Source organism: Esox lucius, chromosome 5 (assembly GCF_011004845.1).
Source record: "Esox lucius isolate fEsoLuc1 chromosome 5, fEsoLuc1.pri, whole genome shotgun sequence".
In the NCBI taxonomy this organism is placed as follows: Eukaryota; Metazoa; Chordata; class Actinopteri; order Esociformes; family Esocidae; genus Esox; species Esox lucius.
The window spans coordinates 23,532,766-23,547,828 of NC_047573.1; the positions used below are offsets into that span (position 1 = coordinate 23,532,766).

Sequence of the window (15,063 nt, forward strand, 5' to 3'; positions counted from 1 at the left end):
CGCCACGGGACGCCAAGCTGGGGGCGTTGATGGGCAGCAGCGGCTGGCTCCAACATAGCTACCACCAGTCATGGCGGTAGCTTCATATGTTCACACACATACACACAGCACCCAGAATGTTAAATATGACTGAGAAGAACTGGAAAGTGGCACAGTTTGGCAGCCAGTTCGTTTCTGATCTAGCCAACACAAAGTCATTGGGAATATAAGTCATAACTAAAATAAAGTAGGCCAGCAATAGATATGACAATTATAGTCCAGAAATATAATACATTTGTATAGGTCGATGGCTTTGAAAGAGCTAATTGTTTCAGACTTTAATTGTGCTTTTGTCTGAATCGGTGTCCAATCTGTTTTTATTATAATATTTTGTTTATAGCTCTATTCAAGTGACCTACTGTTATTATTTTTTCTCTGTTGCAGTTAGGCCCCTATATAATAAAATCCAATACATTTACTACATTTATATCCAGGCATTGTATAATGTACAATTACAAAAAGAGAATGTGTACTTAGTTTTCATTATATTTCATTATTATATAATTCATATTTTTTATTCACTGTACTGAGTTTTTTGTTATTAAAATATAGATAATAAAGACAACATTTGTATGATTTGCATTTGTTGAAATTAGCAGCATCATTAGATGCAACATTTTTATTTAATTTATGCCCGGGCACAAACATCTATTATTTATGCCTGGGTACAGAACATTGCTATCGGCATCAACATTGTCCAATTGTGTTATATGAATATCAGCTATTAATTACAATGTTTGTATTGGTACATCCTAATACAGTGGGGAGAACAAGTATTTGTTACACTGCCGATTTTGCAGGTTTTCCCACTTACAAAGCATGTAGAAGTCTCATTTTTATCATAGGTACTCTTCAACTGTGAATGACGGAATCTAAAACCAAAATCCAGAAAATCACATTGTATGATTTTTAAGTAAATAATTTGCATTTTATTTCATGACATAAGTATTTGATACATCAGAAAAGCAGAATTTAATATTTGGTATAGAAAGCATTGTTTGCAATTACAGAGATCATACGTTTCTTGTAGTTCTTTACCAGGTTTGCACACACTGCAGCAGGGATTTTGGCCCACTCCTCCATACAGAACTTCTCCAGATGCTTCAGGTTTCGGGGCTGTCGCTGGGCAATACGGACTTTCAGCTCCCTCCAAAGATTTTCTATTGGGTTCAGGTCTGTAGACTGGCTAGGCCACTCCAGGACCTTGAGATGCTTCTTATGGAGTCACTCCTTAGTTGCCTTGGCTGTGTGTTTTGGGTCGTTGTCATGCTGGAAGAACCACCCATGACCCATCTTCAATGCTCTTACTGAGTGAAGGAGGTTGTTGGCCAAGATCTCGCGATACATGGCCCCATCCATCCTCCCCTCAATACAGTGCAATCGTCCTGTCCCCTTGGCAGAAAAGCATCCCCAAAGAACGATGTTTCCATCACCATCATCCAAGCTTCACGGTTGGGATGGTGCTCTTGGGGTTGTACTCATCCTTCTTCTTCCTCCAAACACGGCGAGTGGAGTTTAGACCAAAAAGCTCTATTTTTGTCTCATCAGACCACATGACCTTCTCCCATTCTTCCTCTGGATCATCCAGATGGTCATTGGCAAACTTCAGACGGGCCTGGACATGTGGTGGCTTGAGCAGGGGGACCTTGCGTGTGCTGCAGGATTTTAATCCATGACGGCGTAGTGTGTTACTAATGGTTTTTCTTCGAGACTGTGGTCCCAGCTCTCTTCAGGTCACTGACCAGGTCCTGCAGTGTAGTTCTGGGCTGATCCCTCCCCTTCCTCATGATCATTGATGCCCCACAAGGTGAGATCTTGCATGGAGCACCAGACCGAGGGAGAAAGACCGTCATTTTGAACTTCTTCCATTTTCTAATAATTGCGCCAACGATTGTTGCCTTCTCACCAAGCTGGTTGCCTATTGTCCTGTAGCCCATCCCAGCCTTGTGCAGGTCGACAATTTTATGTCCTTACACAGCTCTCTAGTCTTGGCCATTGTGGAGAGGTTGGAGTCTGTTTGATTGAGTGTGTGGACAGGTGTCTTTTATACATGTTGAACAACGAGTTCAAACAGGTGCAGTTAACACAGGTAACGAGTGGAGAACATTCCGGCTGTGAGAGCCGGAATTCTTACTGGTTGGTAGGTGATCAAATAATTGTCATGTAATAAAATGCAAATTAATTAATTAAAATTACAGACCTCTACATGCTTTGTAAGTAGGAAAACCTGCAAAATCAGCAGTGTATCAAATACTTGTTCTCCCCACTTTATAATGTCTTAGCCGAAATGAAGTCATATCCATGACCCAGATGCACATGCACACCTACACACACACGTTTGAATGGCTATCCTCATAGAAAATAGAAATTGCATGCTCCCTTGCCCTAATCTTAACCATAAACTTAACCTAACCCAACCCTAATCTAAACCTAACCTTAACCTTAAATAAAGTAACATTTATGCCTAAACTTTACCTAGATGTAATGCCTAACCTTAACCTTAAACTTAACCAACAACGCCTGGACCTTAAAATACAATTCTAACCCTAAAATGATTTGTAAGTTTGACCCTCAACCTAAACCCTGAGCCGGAAATTGACTTTTGCCTCATGAGGACCGGCAAAAGGTGGCCATTAGTCACATTTTTTCTGGTTTTACTAAACTAATGGGGACATTTGGTCCCCATGAGTATAGTTAGACCTAAAACACACACACACGTAAAATAACACTTCGCCAGTGGCATTTATTCTTCCTTATTGGTTAATTTAATCAGGTCTTATCAAAATCGGGAGCAGGGTGATGTTAACAGACACATTAAAACCTATTGAGGACACGCACCAAGCAGCTTTATCAAGCAGGCATTTTCTGCCCCCATAAAAGGGCAGGTTGAGGCTTTCTTTTCTTTGTTAACTCTTTACAAGTGTCTTCTAAAGGCCCGGGGGTTGAATTTCATTGACCGCACACAGCGTTTAGGCCTTGCCTCGTGCCACAGTGTTAAAACAGGACTGTGCATGCTCCATTCCCTTCGGCCTTCTCCCCTTTCCATCATCTCTGCTCAGGATACGGTGACCCGTCCTGTCAGCGTCAACAGAGTCCAGCAGGAACTCTGTCCGTCTTCCCCCTCCCCAGTGGCCAGGTGTTGTCTTACCTAGGCCCGGCCATGTGAGGCCGGCCAAACAACCACCTGTCACCAACCACGGTCAGTCACGCCTTCACGCTCACCGGCCTCAGCCCGTCGCCCCCGCCCCCCTCAGGCCACGCCTATCGCACGTTACAAACGAACAGCGGGTCCTCCTCCCACTCCCCCCTCGTTGCCTTGTGTGGTTACTTACGCAAGCTTAACACGGGCTTACACAAGCCCACCCACCCTTACGTGTCTCAGGAAACGCAGAACATGGAGATAAGACAGCGGTGGCGGCCGGTGCCACTTCAACACCCAGCTTCCCGTCTGATTACAGGGCCGCGTGGAAGTCGGCGTCCCTGCTGCTCGCGTAACAAGTCTCTCCTAATCACATAAAAAGGCCAGGCCGTATCAATGCTCAGAGCTGGAGTGGGGGACACATTATATTCTAAGGCGTGCTGGAGATAGCACACCGCTCGTGGATGGAGGGCACCTCAGGGCAAGCGCTGAACGAGGGTGCTGCGCTTCTGTAATAAACGCCACACACGGCAGGGAGACGCGCATGGGCTAACGGAACAGATACAACAGCTAGCCACGCTACAGCCACTAACAGGAAAACACTCATATTATTCATTAAGACTGGCTTTCATTGAGCCTCGCGCCTCGCAGTGCCGCTCTGTGAATCGATGTAGGATGAACGAATTACAGCAGGTGCTATTAAGGCCAGTCTGATTAAGGGGCAGACCCAAATGCACCGTAACCAGTCCCAACCTTGGATAACAGTCAAATAGGACTTGCTGCGTATAGAGTGCATTTTAATTCCTTGGGTTCCTTGGGGTGATGGAAACCTGGGGCCGGGCCTCAATGCAAACCAGGACCAGCAGGGTGACTGTAAAAACCTGCTTGGTCACCGCCGCGCGCATCGACAACACCGGTCCAGTCCACTGTTTACAGAAAACAACCGAAGAATCATTTGACCCCTGGATCAAAGAGAATGGAGTGCAACAGAATATAATGCAAGGATAAGGTTTGGTGTGTGTGTGTGCATCTCACCTTGCAGCCTTCACAGGCACTGACTCCATAGTGGTACCCTGAGGACTTGTCCTGGCACACGAAGCAGGGCTTGTAGACCCGTGGGGGAGGAGGTGGAGAAGGAGGACTTGGCACGATCTCCTCTGAGCTGGTACTCTGCGTCTCTATCGCTACGGGGAGAGAGGGAACAGGGCGACACACTTAGTAAACACTCGTCTTCGATACACACACTTGACAGGCCACTTTCGCTACCCTGGTCGAGAAGAGGGCACCCTGGCTGAGGAGACTAGAGGTAAGAATGTTGACGTTCACAATCTAAACTGATGTTGCAACAAACATTACCCTCATTATGATCTTTTTACGATGACAACACCCAGTCTAATATTTTTGTGGACTAACGTTACTCAGCCGAAAATGCCTGAACTATTGTTTTGGTGTGGCATACTAGCAGAAAAGCAGAATTTGGAAAGCGATTTTTCCGGACCCCCGTTGAATAGGGCAAACATGATAAATCAGCCACATATGATACGCAAAAGTCCTTGCCTAATGCTCTTTGTTTCAGTAAAAGATGGCTAACGCTAATGTTTAAGTTTATTTATGTAGTTATATTTTTGTGTAACAACGTCAGTGCGAATGCAATTAGATAACTAACGTTCTTAGTATGGTAACAATTAATATATAACAGAATACTCGCCCGTATTTGGTTTTTAAATTATGGTAGCTAGGTTTAACAAAAGTAACGTCAACTCTGCTAACGTTAAAGATTTCACCTCTGTTGGGAGGACATTCTGTTGCCTATCATTTGCACTTTATTGGCTACCTAGCAAACTACATGAACGTGAGCGTTACACCAGTAGCTAATGTTGAGTCTTGAATTAATTAGCTAACGTTATTTGAATGCAATAGCTAGTGTAACTTTAACAAGTTTACTTGTTTACCGTTCATTTGGTCAGCTGACTAGCAAAAAACTTTAACATTAATTTTTGCACGTCACTTATACCAAGGCTGGTCATCCTTTACGCATGACGCAATAGCAGAAATACTCCGCTAGTAATGTTATTTGGTTCTCTGTTGTGTAAACACATTACGTTCATAGAATTGGAATCAACTTACGAAGCATTTCCAATGCTTTTGTGCTGTAATAATAACTCAATAAATGTATTCTGTCCAAGCTGTGCAAATGAACAGTGCATCTAGTGAGGAATAAAGCTCTTCTGGATAAGCAACCATTACTATGCTGCACATGAGTTCTGGTGTAAACAGCCACCAAGGGTGTACAGGTCAAAGAGTGCTGACGACACGTTTGGACAGAAAAGGGAAGGTGACCGAAGCTAAGGTGAAGGTGGACATTGACAACTGAAGGCATTCTCTCACCCTTTTATTGAGTGACTTTCCTGGCCTTCTTACTCCCTCTCACTCAAGGGAACATTGTCCATGACTGAAGCACTGCAAAGAGATATGTAGTGACTGTGCTGTGGGAAAGTAAGGCTTCTCTCCCTCCCTGGGCCAGAAATCTAACAAGGCTAAAAACACTCAACGAGAGAATTAACTGAGATAATCAGACGGCTTGATACAAGAACTAAGATGATTATTTGTGAGATGGATAAGCTATAAAGGGGACCCGGCGAGCAGTAGCAGTCAGCTGTTAATCCCAGGAAATGGCATCTGGAGGTTATAATGTATAGTAAACAGAACAGACTGTCTTGGAAGGCGAGAGCTGGTGTGTGTGTTTGTGGGGGGAGGGGTAAGAAACATGCTGTTGGGGAGAGGTAACAGGCAGGGAGGACTTTGCTTATAATACTGTATGTTTCACAGCGCACACATGCACGCACGTGCACACACACACACACCTCTAATTATTATAAAACATGTGTGTAATATGCATGCACCCACCCGTCAGCTTTCGAAATAGGGATTGTGACATCGAGATCTCGGAGCTGCCCAGAGGCCCGGACGGCACTCGTGTGTAAATAAGTGATCTACAGTATACTGTATACAATACACCCCTCACATTTTTGCAAATATTTAATTTTATTGGGCTCAATTAGCCATTTTCCCTCCCCTGTGTCATGTGACTCGTTAGTGTTACAAGGTCTCAGGTGTGAATGGGGAGCAGGTGTGTTAAATTTGGTGTTATCGCTCTCACACTCCCTCATACTGGTCACTGGAAGTTCAACATGGCACCTCATGGCAAAGAACTCTCTGAGGAACTGAAAAAAAAGAATTGTTGCTCTAAATAAAGATCATATAAAGCCTGTCAGTGCTCAGATCATATGCCGTACATTGCATCAAATTGGTCTGCATGGCTGTTGTCCCAGAAGGAAGCCTCTTCTAAAGAAGATGCACAAGAAAGCCCACAAAAAGTTTGCTGAAGACAAGCAGATTAAGGACATGGATTACTGGAACCACGACCTGTGGTCTGATGAGACAAAGATAAACAATATTTGGTTCAGATGGTGTCAAGCGTGTGTGGCGGCAACCAGGTGGAGTACAAAGACAAGTATGTCTTGCCTACAGTCAAGCATGGTGGTGGAAGTGTCATGGTCTGGGGCTGCATGAGTGCTGCCGGCACTGGAGAGCTACAGTTCATTGTGGGAACCATGAATGCAAACATGTACTGTGACATACTTAAGCAGAGCATGATCCCCCTCCCTGGGCCGCAGGGCAGTATTCCAACATGATAACGACCCCAAACCCAGTTCCAAGTCGACCACTACCTTGCTAAAGAAGCTGAGGGTAAAGGTGATGGACTGGCCAAGTCTCCAGACCTAAACCCTATTGAGCATCTAGGGGGCATCCTCAAACGGAAGGTGGAGAAGTGCAAGGTCTCTAACATCATGGAGGAGTGGAAGAGGACTCCAGTGGCAACCTGTGACGCTCTGGTGAACTCCACGCCCAAGAGGGTTAAGGCAGTGCTGGAAAATAATGGTGGCCACACAAAATATTGACACGTTGGGCCCAATTTGGACATTTTCACTTAGGGGTGTACTCACTTTTGTTGCCAGCAGTTTAGACATTAATGGCTGTGTGTTTTGAGGGGACAACAAATGTACACTGTTATACAAGCAGTACAATCACTACTACATTGTTGCAAAGTTTCATTTCTTCAGTGTTGTCACATGAAAAGATATAATCAAACATTTGCAAACATGTGAGGGGTGTACTCACTTTTGTGAGATACTGTATATTTAACACAAGGCTCACGGGTTCACCAAGCCTTCAGTACAGCTGGGAACTGCCGCCACGTGAGGCCGCAGAGATCCGTTCTGGACGGAAACACGCAGGCAGCGTGCGTGCGCGCACACAGTCCAACTCTCTCACTGACTAGCATACACAGACACAATCAAACTTACATCCATCATCCAAATAAACACTGTTCCTATTTCTCTGTCATTTACATACACCCCCCCCCCCTCGTTAATGTGTCAGTCTACAGTATATCCACATTTCAGCATGCTGATCTCTGCGCATGCTCCCGCCCCAAAAAAAACATTGATATTCTGTTTTAGACAACCAAAATAAACCAGACTGACGAACAGCAATAAACTCCCTGCTGGAGAAAAATCTCAAAAATGTTATATTAAAATAAACCTCAAATTCCCATATCAGGAGGCAAACATGTACTATATCCACTTGGGATTCAGATACCCTGATAGCATATCAGGGCTCAGTGTAACGACAATAGCAATGAAGCTAATATTACACGCAGCAACAATAATCAGAGTCAGAACATCATGACACAATCCCAGGTCTGTCCCTCATTTAAAACTAAAACAGCGTAAGTTTTTAAAAAGGCTACACTAGAAAGGTTACTAGACTATGGCAGTTACTAGGAAGGTTGCTACACTAGGAGAGTTACCAGGAGGGTTGTTACACTAGGACAGTTACTAGGGAAGTTACTACACTAGGACAGTTACTAGTGAACATACTGCAACATACTGTTCTCTATAACTCATTTATCTTGGGAGGACATGTGGCATCTTAAGGATTTAGCATTGAGAACAAACTGAAGCTTATTTAGCCTCTGTATCTGGCGGCTAACTAGCTACTGTACAACAAGGGGGGTCTCCCTCATTAGCCCTCTTCATTATACTCATACCTCCCTTAATCTACCAGCAACCATACACATCTCATGGGATTCTACTGAATTCCACAAAACTACTGAGACAGGACCCTGTCTCAGCAGGGCACCAACCACACTGCTGGTGTATGGAAAATGTCTTAGGAAAACTTTATTATATATATGTCCTCCTGGGGGCTTTGTGTGTGAGTAAACACAAAGCAGAACAACTTCAAAGCCAGTGATCGGCCTGTTCCCATTAAAATACATTTATAGTGGAAATTAAAGGTGATCTTTCAACTCCTCCCTTGGGGATTCCACTTCTACACATCTACATGTCTCCCTCACTTGGTTCTTTTAAAAGGCTCTTTCTATTCAGCCATGAAAAACTACCCATAAAATCACTCGGGTTCAAAGCCCAAGGCGATACAGGCTTAAGTAAACGTAGGCCAACTACTAAAGGACTCACCTATACAGAAGGCAGCTAATGTGAGGCTACATGACACATACATTGCAGAGGGTCTGGTAGTCAAATACTGAGTACAGCTGAATATAATCTGTTCTAGGCAACCAGGCTGACTGGCTGCAGAGACACTGTGTTTACGCAGCCTTACTCACTGCCGAGGCCCTATACTATGATGCTGACAGGGAGAGAGACGGAGGACGAGAGAATGTGTGATAGATGGGGCAGAGGAGGAAAAACCTAATGGTATGTGTGCCCAAGTCATAAAAGAAGAGGTCTGCCATTTATCAAGTCTTATTCATCACGCTGTGCATATGTGCCGTAAACAGTATTAACCGGGTGATGTATTTGTTTAGTGTACCCAGACAACAAGCTTAGAGCATTGAAACACAGTAAACGCACTAAAGTCGGCATTAATGCAACCAGGGGCTGCTATTCGTTTTAACCGACGATGAGAGACGAAAAGAAACGAGCGGGCTCAGGGTCTGCTATTCACTCCAAGCTCAGAGACTTTTCTTCCCATCAGGATGTGGATCAGTGAACAGGTCACACGCTAGTAAACAAAACTTCACCATTTATCAACCAGACGGTAATTAATTGCTCAGAGGCAGTTAAGGAGAGATGCACTGCGAGCACGCTCTGTTTCTTTTTTCTGGGGGTTGGATGAAGGGTTGAGAGATGGAGAGGCAATCTTTTTCTTTCATTTCCCCTTTGTTGTTGTCATCAGTGTTCAGTATTTGCCAATGCCATTGGCTCTGGCTGGCAGTCATTGCGCTCATGTCAAACCAATTAAACCTAAATAGAGCACGCTTTACGTAATGCACCACATTTTCTCTCATTAGCAAAAACCCATTCGCCTTTTCCCCTTCCCCTCTCGTGCTCTCTGATGCTAAGCTATTAGAAGCCAGCATTATTACCGGGAACTTCATTACTATTTAAGCGGCCTTCATTAAACCTATGCATACAAACACGCACACAAAGATATACAGCACACACACACAAGCTAAGTACACATATACACAAGAGCAACAGCCTTTCAGTTATCCACAGAGTGCCCGCCACCCACCAACTTAATGAGAGCGCACGAGGGAAAAAAATAAAAGAGAGAAAAATCTGGGACACAAGGACAAGATTCTGCGAGGGAACTGGCTAGTGTAATTAAGCACAATGGCACAGTTCTGGAGCGTGGAGCAGAGCTGGGGAGAGCAGAACAATGCTGGGCCTGTGGGACAGAGGGACGGAGACGGCTGACTCAGTGAGCCGAGCTCACAGGGCTCCGCCAGCTCCACCACAACACCACCGTCAGTAGAGCAGCTCTGGGCAGCGCTAACAGCCATAGCGGTCTAGACAGAGAGCAAAGGCGAGTTCCAGTTCCACCGGAATTCCCAACCTCAGTAAATATCCTTGTCTCCACGGTGTTCGTGACACAACAACTCTTTCATTTCTCCGAATTCGCTTTGATGTTCACATTCCCAGACAAGCATTTTAAAAACAGTGTGTGTTGTGTTGGTCAGCAGCCAAAACATGTTTAATCTCATAAGGTCGCTTTTTGTCTGAGGTGCACTTCTGCAGTCGCTGGCATACCATCAACACTCACCTACACTGAAGATAACGCAGAACAGCCGAAACAAAGAGATGACTCAAAGCATAGGAATATCACATCCATTAAAACCGCAAAACGATAGGTGACATAGAAAGCTTATCATAAACCAGCACTGGGTTGATAACCAGTCCGGCTGACTCCTCTGTCATTGGTTTGAGTGGAGACAGATTGACAGCCCGTCTACATAAATGCAGCCATACAGACAGGAATACTTTGGTGAAGCTAAGTCTGAGTGGCTCAAAGCAGGCCTTGTTCGTTGACCTATTACTGGTCTGTGGAAGGTCCAGGTCTGGGCCTATAGCCAGGGAGATTTGATTAACGTCATCCCCATGGGTGATAGGGCCCGGCTGTAAAGCATATTAATGAGATTTCATCGTCATTAGGGGAATGTTAACTACGTTAGCCTACGGCCTGGTGGGGCTAGCGGTCGTCAGGCGGGGTTCAGGGGGCATTCACGGGGTCTTCCAGTGTACCATCCTTCACAAGCTGTCACAGGCTTCAGTGTTTCAACCATGTTTTCTATTAGATTACACACACACACACACACACACACACACACACACACCCATGTCTCTGTTGTCTCCAGACACTACTTCAGACCAGACCACCAGACTGCCATGCCACAGGCTGTCAGGCACAGACAGACATATTAGCAGCTCTTTTATGTCCGACCAAAATAATGAACGGAGAACGTGACTGAGAACTGAAAGTGTTCAGGGGTGTCTGGTATCGCCGAGGGGAGTACAGTTCTAGTCAACAGTATCAGAGTTCTCAGCAGACCAGGCAGGCATCGCATTCAGAGACCTCGGATCTGTAGTTAAGTGTATTATTGGTTAGAGGAGAGAAACAGAGCAATGGAGGATGGATGCTAAACAACGCAGTTGGGTTGTTTCTGGTTTTGGTCTACGAAAGGTGGGCAAGCAGGGAAAACACCGGAGGATGCTTTGTCAGCGTTCTACTGCTGGGGGGGAAATGGGTTGATTTCCTACCTCACAGGGATATCCTGCCATTCAACCTAACAACTCGGACGCCAATTCCTTACAGATCAATATCATCAGCACAAAACACGCAGGGCGACGTGGCAGAGGGGGGAGCCAGAGAGGGTTTGCCCAGGAGAGTGGCAGAGGACGGAGGCTCACGCCTCACACTCGCTCCGATTAACCCCAGCTCGTCTGCTGCTCCTTCTGTCTCTCGCGCCTCCCGCCTCCACCACTGCCGGGCTGTGTCAGAAAACCGTCTGTTCCTCTTTCCTCCTTCTCCCCCCCCTCGGCCAGCGAATATCTCTGATCTCCGTTGTGTCTAGCGGCAAACGGGTCTGCCCACCAACTGGTCCGTCGTCCCACTGTGCATGACTGTGCAGCGCTCTGTGCGTGTGCTCACTGGCATGACTGGTGCCTTAATGTGTCTGTGTATCTGCAGGCTTCTTGTGAGTCTGCCTCGCTGAGCCTGCCTCCACCCCCCCCCCCCCCCACTCGATCGTGTGGATATCCTCCCCCAGCACACACATACACACCCACATAGCTGGTGCTTGTCTGCAGTGAGCCCGACTTCCTGTCTGTCTCAGACACGCGTGCCCAGCGACAGCCCCTGTCAGTCGCCATGAGACTCAGCCTCTCCAACTGGGTTTATGGGAACTGACTTGCCAGAGTCACGCCACTGACGACCCCTTCCCAGACTCACCAGCCCTGCCAGCTCCCAGAAGCCCTGGAACACCCCCTCCTCCCAGACAGATTGAAAAGAGATTATTGGTTTTCAGATCAGATCGAGCCTTTCCATTTAATCCCGTTTTAATACTATTGGTTGAGTGAGATGTATCGCACCCAGGTCCTGTTAGGATCGGGGTACTCAGAGAAATTAGGTCCTAGCACTTGTCTGTTTGCAATTGGGGAAGAACAGACGGAGAGGTAAGCTTTCAGGTCCTCAGCAAAGCTAACACTCAAAAACAATTATAGCATCCATCCATTTAACTTGCCCCACACAAAGTGATGAATAGCGCTTTGCATTTGTGCGCAATAACTCTCCAATCTTTACTCAAGAGCAACATCGTAAGTCAAACACACAGTCCAACCCACAGGCACCCCTTGATGGATGAGAGCCCCAGGAGAAGGAGGGAGAGCAAGAGGCCCCGTTCCTGGCTCAGCCAGTACCACTCCTCTACTGCAGGAAATGGCAGTGTTTGTATAGGGCCTGAAATGGGGTAAACACGGCAGGCTGCATATTAGGGGTATAATGTATGTTGTCTTTACATGTGGTGAAGCGGGAGAGGGTTTGAGTTTCTTTTTGGGTTTTTTCTTATCTACCAGGTCTGGTTTGAATCAGCCAAGGGTCGCGGATACTCAGACCCTGCTTAAGTTCCCCTTCGTGTTCCTAGCCCCTTTACAGGGGCCCAAAATAACTTTGTGGAATTGTGAAATTGCTAAAGATTTCAGCTAGCAGTCTATCGCTTGGTGCTACTACGGCTAATGGAGTTGACTTTGACCATATGTGGCCAGACCGAGTATGAAGGAGAGTATAAAGGAGGCAGACAATAGAGATGATACATGAAAGGAGAAAGGAGAGGATAGAGGAGCAGGTGGTAAAGCCGAAGTCACCGGAGAGAGAGAGAGACATTCAGCATACAACCATGTACAGAGTTTACAGTGTTCATCTGACCTGATGGTAAGACAACTTTGTCCAGTCTGCTGGAGCAGAGGCCCTTCAGCTGTTGCAGCTTTAGGACTGTTTGGACCACATTTGGATCACATTTTGAACCCATCAACAACAATTCAACAGACTGCTTCCATTTTGCAAATAGCTTTGTGTCCACCACATCTGAAGAACTCTTCAGCTGTAAGAGCAGACCTTCAAGTGGAGATCCTCTATAACGTGGAGCTGACTACATCCTCTCAGCTAACAGTCTACAAACAGTTCACTGACCCAGATTACGGGAGGTCAAACTGGGCAGATAGCCGAGGACTACTACTCCGTGTGGCCAGACTACTTTCCCTGGCCGAATGTCTTTGTGTGGTAACTCAACCCAACAGCTGTCCGGGGCCGCTCACTGACGCTGGGGTCATGTGTACCGGCGCCTGCCTGGGGTGACTTGAGACATTTGGCATGAGCTGATGGCAGGGGACAGTGCGGTGACAACAGCAGCCCACAGGGAGAGGCTGAGAGAGGCGGCTGACGGCAGCCGTACCAGCGGATGCCAAGGGCGCACGGAGGTGTGTGAGTGGAGACATTTGCACCACGCACGGCGGTCAAGTCTTGGTGCAGCTTTGACGGAAACACAGCAAGGCTGGTCACAGGGCTATACTTGTTTAATAGTAGGCCCTGATCCTACTGCGAAAAAAAGACAAGTCTCAGGGCCGTTCATTTTGCTCTGTTACATTGCACAGAACGGCGGTGGGTTTACTCAGTGTTTCACTTTCATTAGTCTTTCTATAGAAGACATTACCATGCATCCCAAAATGCCCCCTATTCCTTCCACTGGGCATTATTTCTGATTAAAGCCCAGTAGGCCTTGGTCAAAAGTAGTGCACTAAAAGGGAACCTGGTGTAATTTGGGGCCCAAGCCACAGTGTAAAACCATGGAGTTGACCCACATACAGTCTACTGCAGAAAGAGGAAGAGGCATGATAATCTGAGAGGGAAGACATCTTAAGGACTGTGGATCTGTGACATGAAAGGCAAACGTTTCAAAAAGGTTCAAAATAAAGCCACAAATGCCTACGTGCTTGATTTAGAAGCAGTGTGTGTATGTGTCAGTGTGTGTGTGTGCGGTGCATTTGCACGACTACAGCCTCTTTACTGACAACCCCCTGGCCTGTACTGCCTCATATCTTGACACACTTCAGCCGTGGATGACCTTCCACTAGCAAGTGTGGTGAGACAGCAACACCCACAAAGACCATCAGCATGCAAAACCATGAATAAGGCTGATTTCGTATCAAAGCATCTTAAAAATGGCGACAGTGAAAGTATAGCACCAAACTTTGAGATGATCACCCATTTTAAAGAATGCGTTAACTGCTGAATTATTTAAGGCTGGGTGTCTCTCTCACACAGACACACACACACGCGCTCTCATGTGCAGCTGCAGATACACAAAGCCTGTGCCAGCAGACATGAGGCATAGCATGGTAATGTTGCCAAGGTCAAGGCTGAAGATGCCCTCAGTGAGGTTGCACTGGCTCTGAATGTTGCAGTCGGCACGCGAGAGAAACAGCAACATTAAGTTCGAACTTCTAGTCGCATTAATAATTCACCCATAGATTCTTGAAGAATACAGTTTAAATTTGCCCCATGACCTAATTCCAACTGTCAGACCCATTCGGAATCCTAAAATACAAGTGTTTTACTCCAATGTAACTAACCGACAAATAACATGGTTGAAACTGGAAGATGTTCAACACGGATGGTAAGTCCTTGCTTTCACGGCTTTATGAATTTACAAATAGTTCCAGAACAATTCTTCTGCTTTTTTCTCCAAAGCACAGGTGGACTGAACCCTTTGTTATTGTTCAAATGAAGTATGTCAGCTTTAAGTATTCAGGTTACTGGATCCTAATATCAAAGCACTTGTCAAGACATCTGTCAAAGAACTCGCATTGTCCAATAGAGCTCTAGGTATTTGAAATGCCGTGAAAGGTACACCCACATTCTTTAGCTGAGTCATCTGAACCAAGGTTAATAAAGTGCATTAGCCCACAGTCACAGGTGGGCCCAAGTCTGTGAGGGCAGACAGGCGCTCAAACATACCAGTG

The 15,063-nt window shown here is 46.0% G+C and overlaps 1 protein-coding gene across 6 annotated transcripts in view; it reads right to left on the reverse strand.

Annotated features, from left to right (window-relative positions):
- The window catches only part of raraa (retinoic acid receptor, alpha a), a 140,451-nt gene that overhangs the window by 12,891 nt on the left and 112,497 nt on the right, over positions 1 to 15,063 (reverse strand). For 5 of the 6 annotated variants that reach the window (XM_010894510.4, XM_010894513.3, XM_010894512.3 and 2 more), the window contains one exon: positions 4,214 to 4,362. In XM_010894510.4, the coding sequence (XP_010892812.2) occupies positions 4,214 to 4,362 (149 nt within the window). Of the gene's footprint in view, positions 1 to 4,213; positions 4,363 to 5,566; positions 5,645 to 15,063 lie in introns of those variants that run through there. The other variant, XM_020046777.2, reaches the window with a different exon arrangement.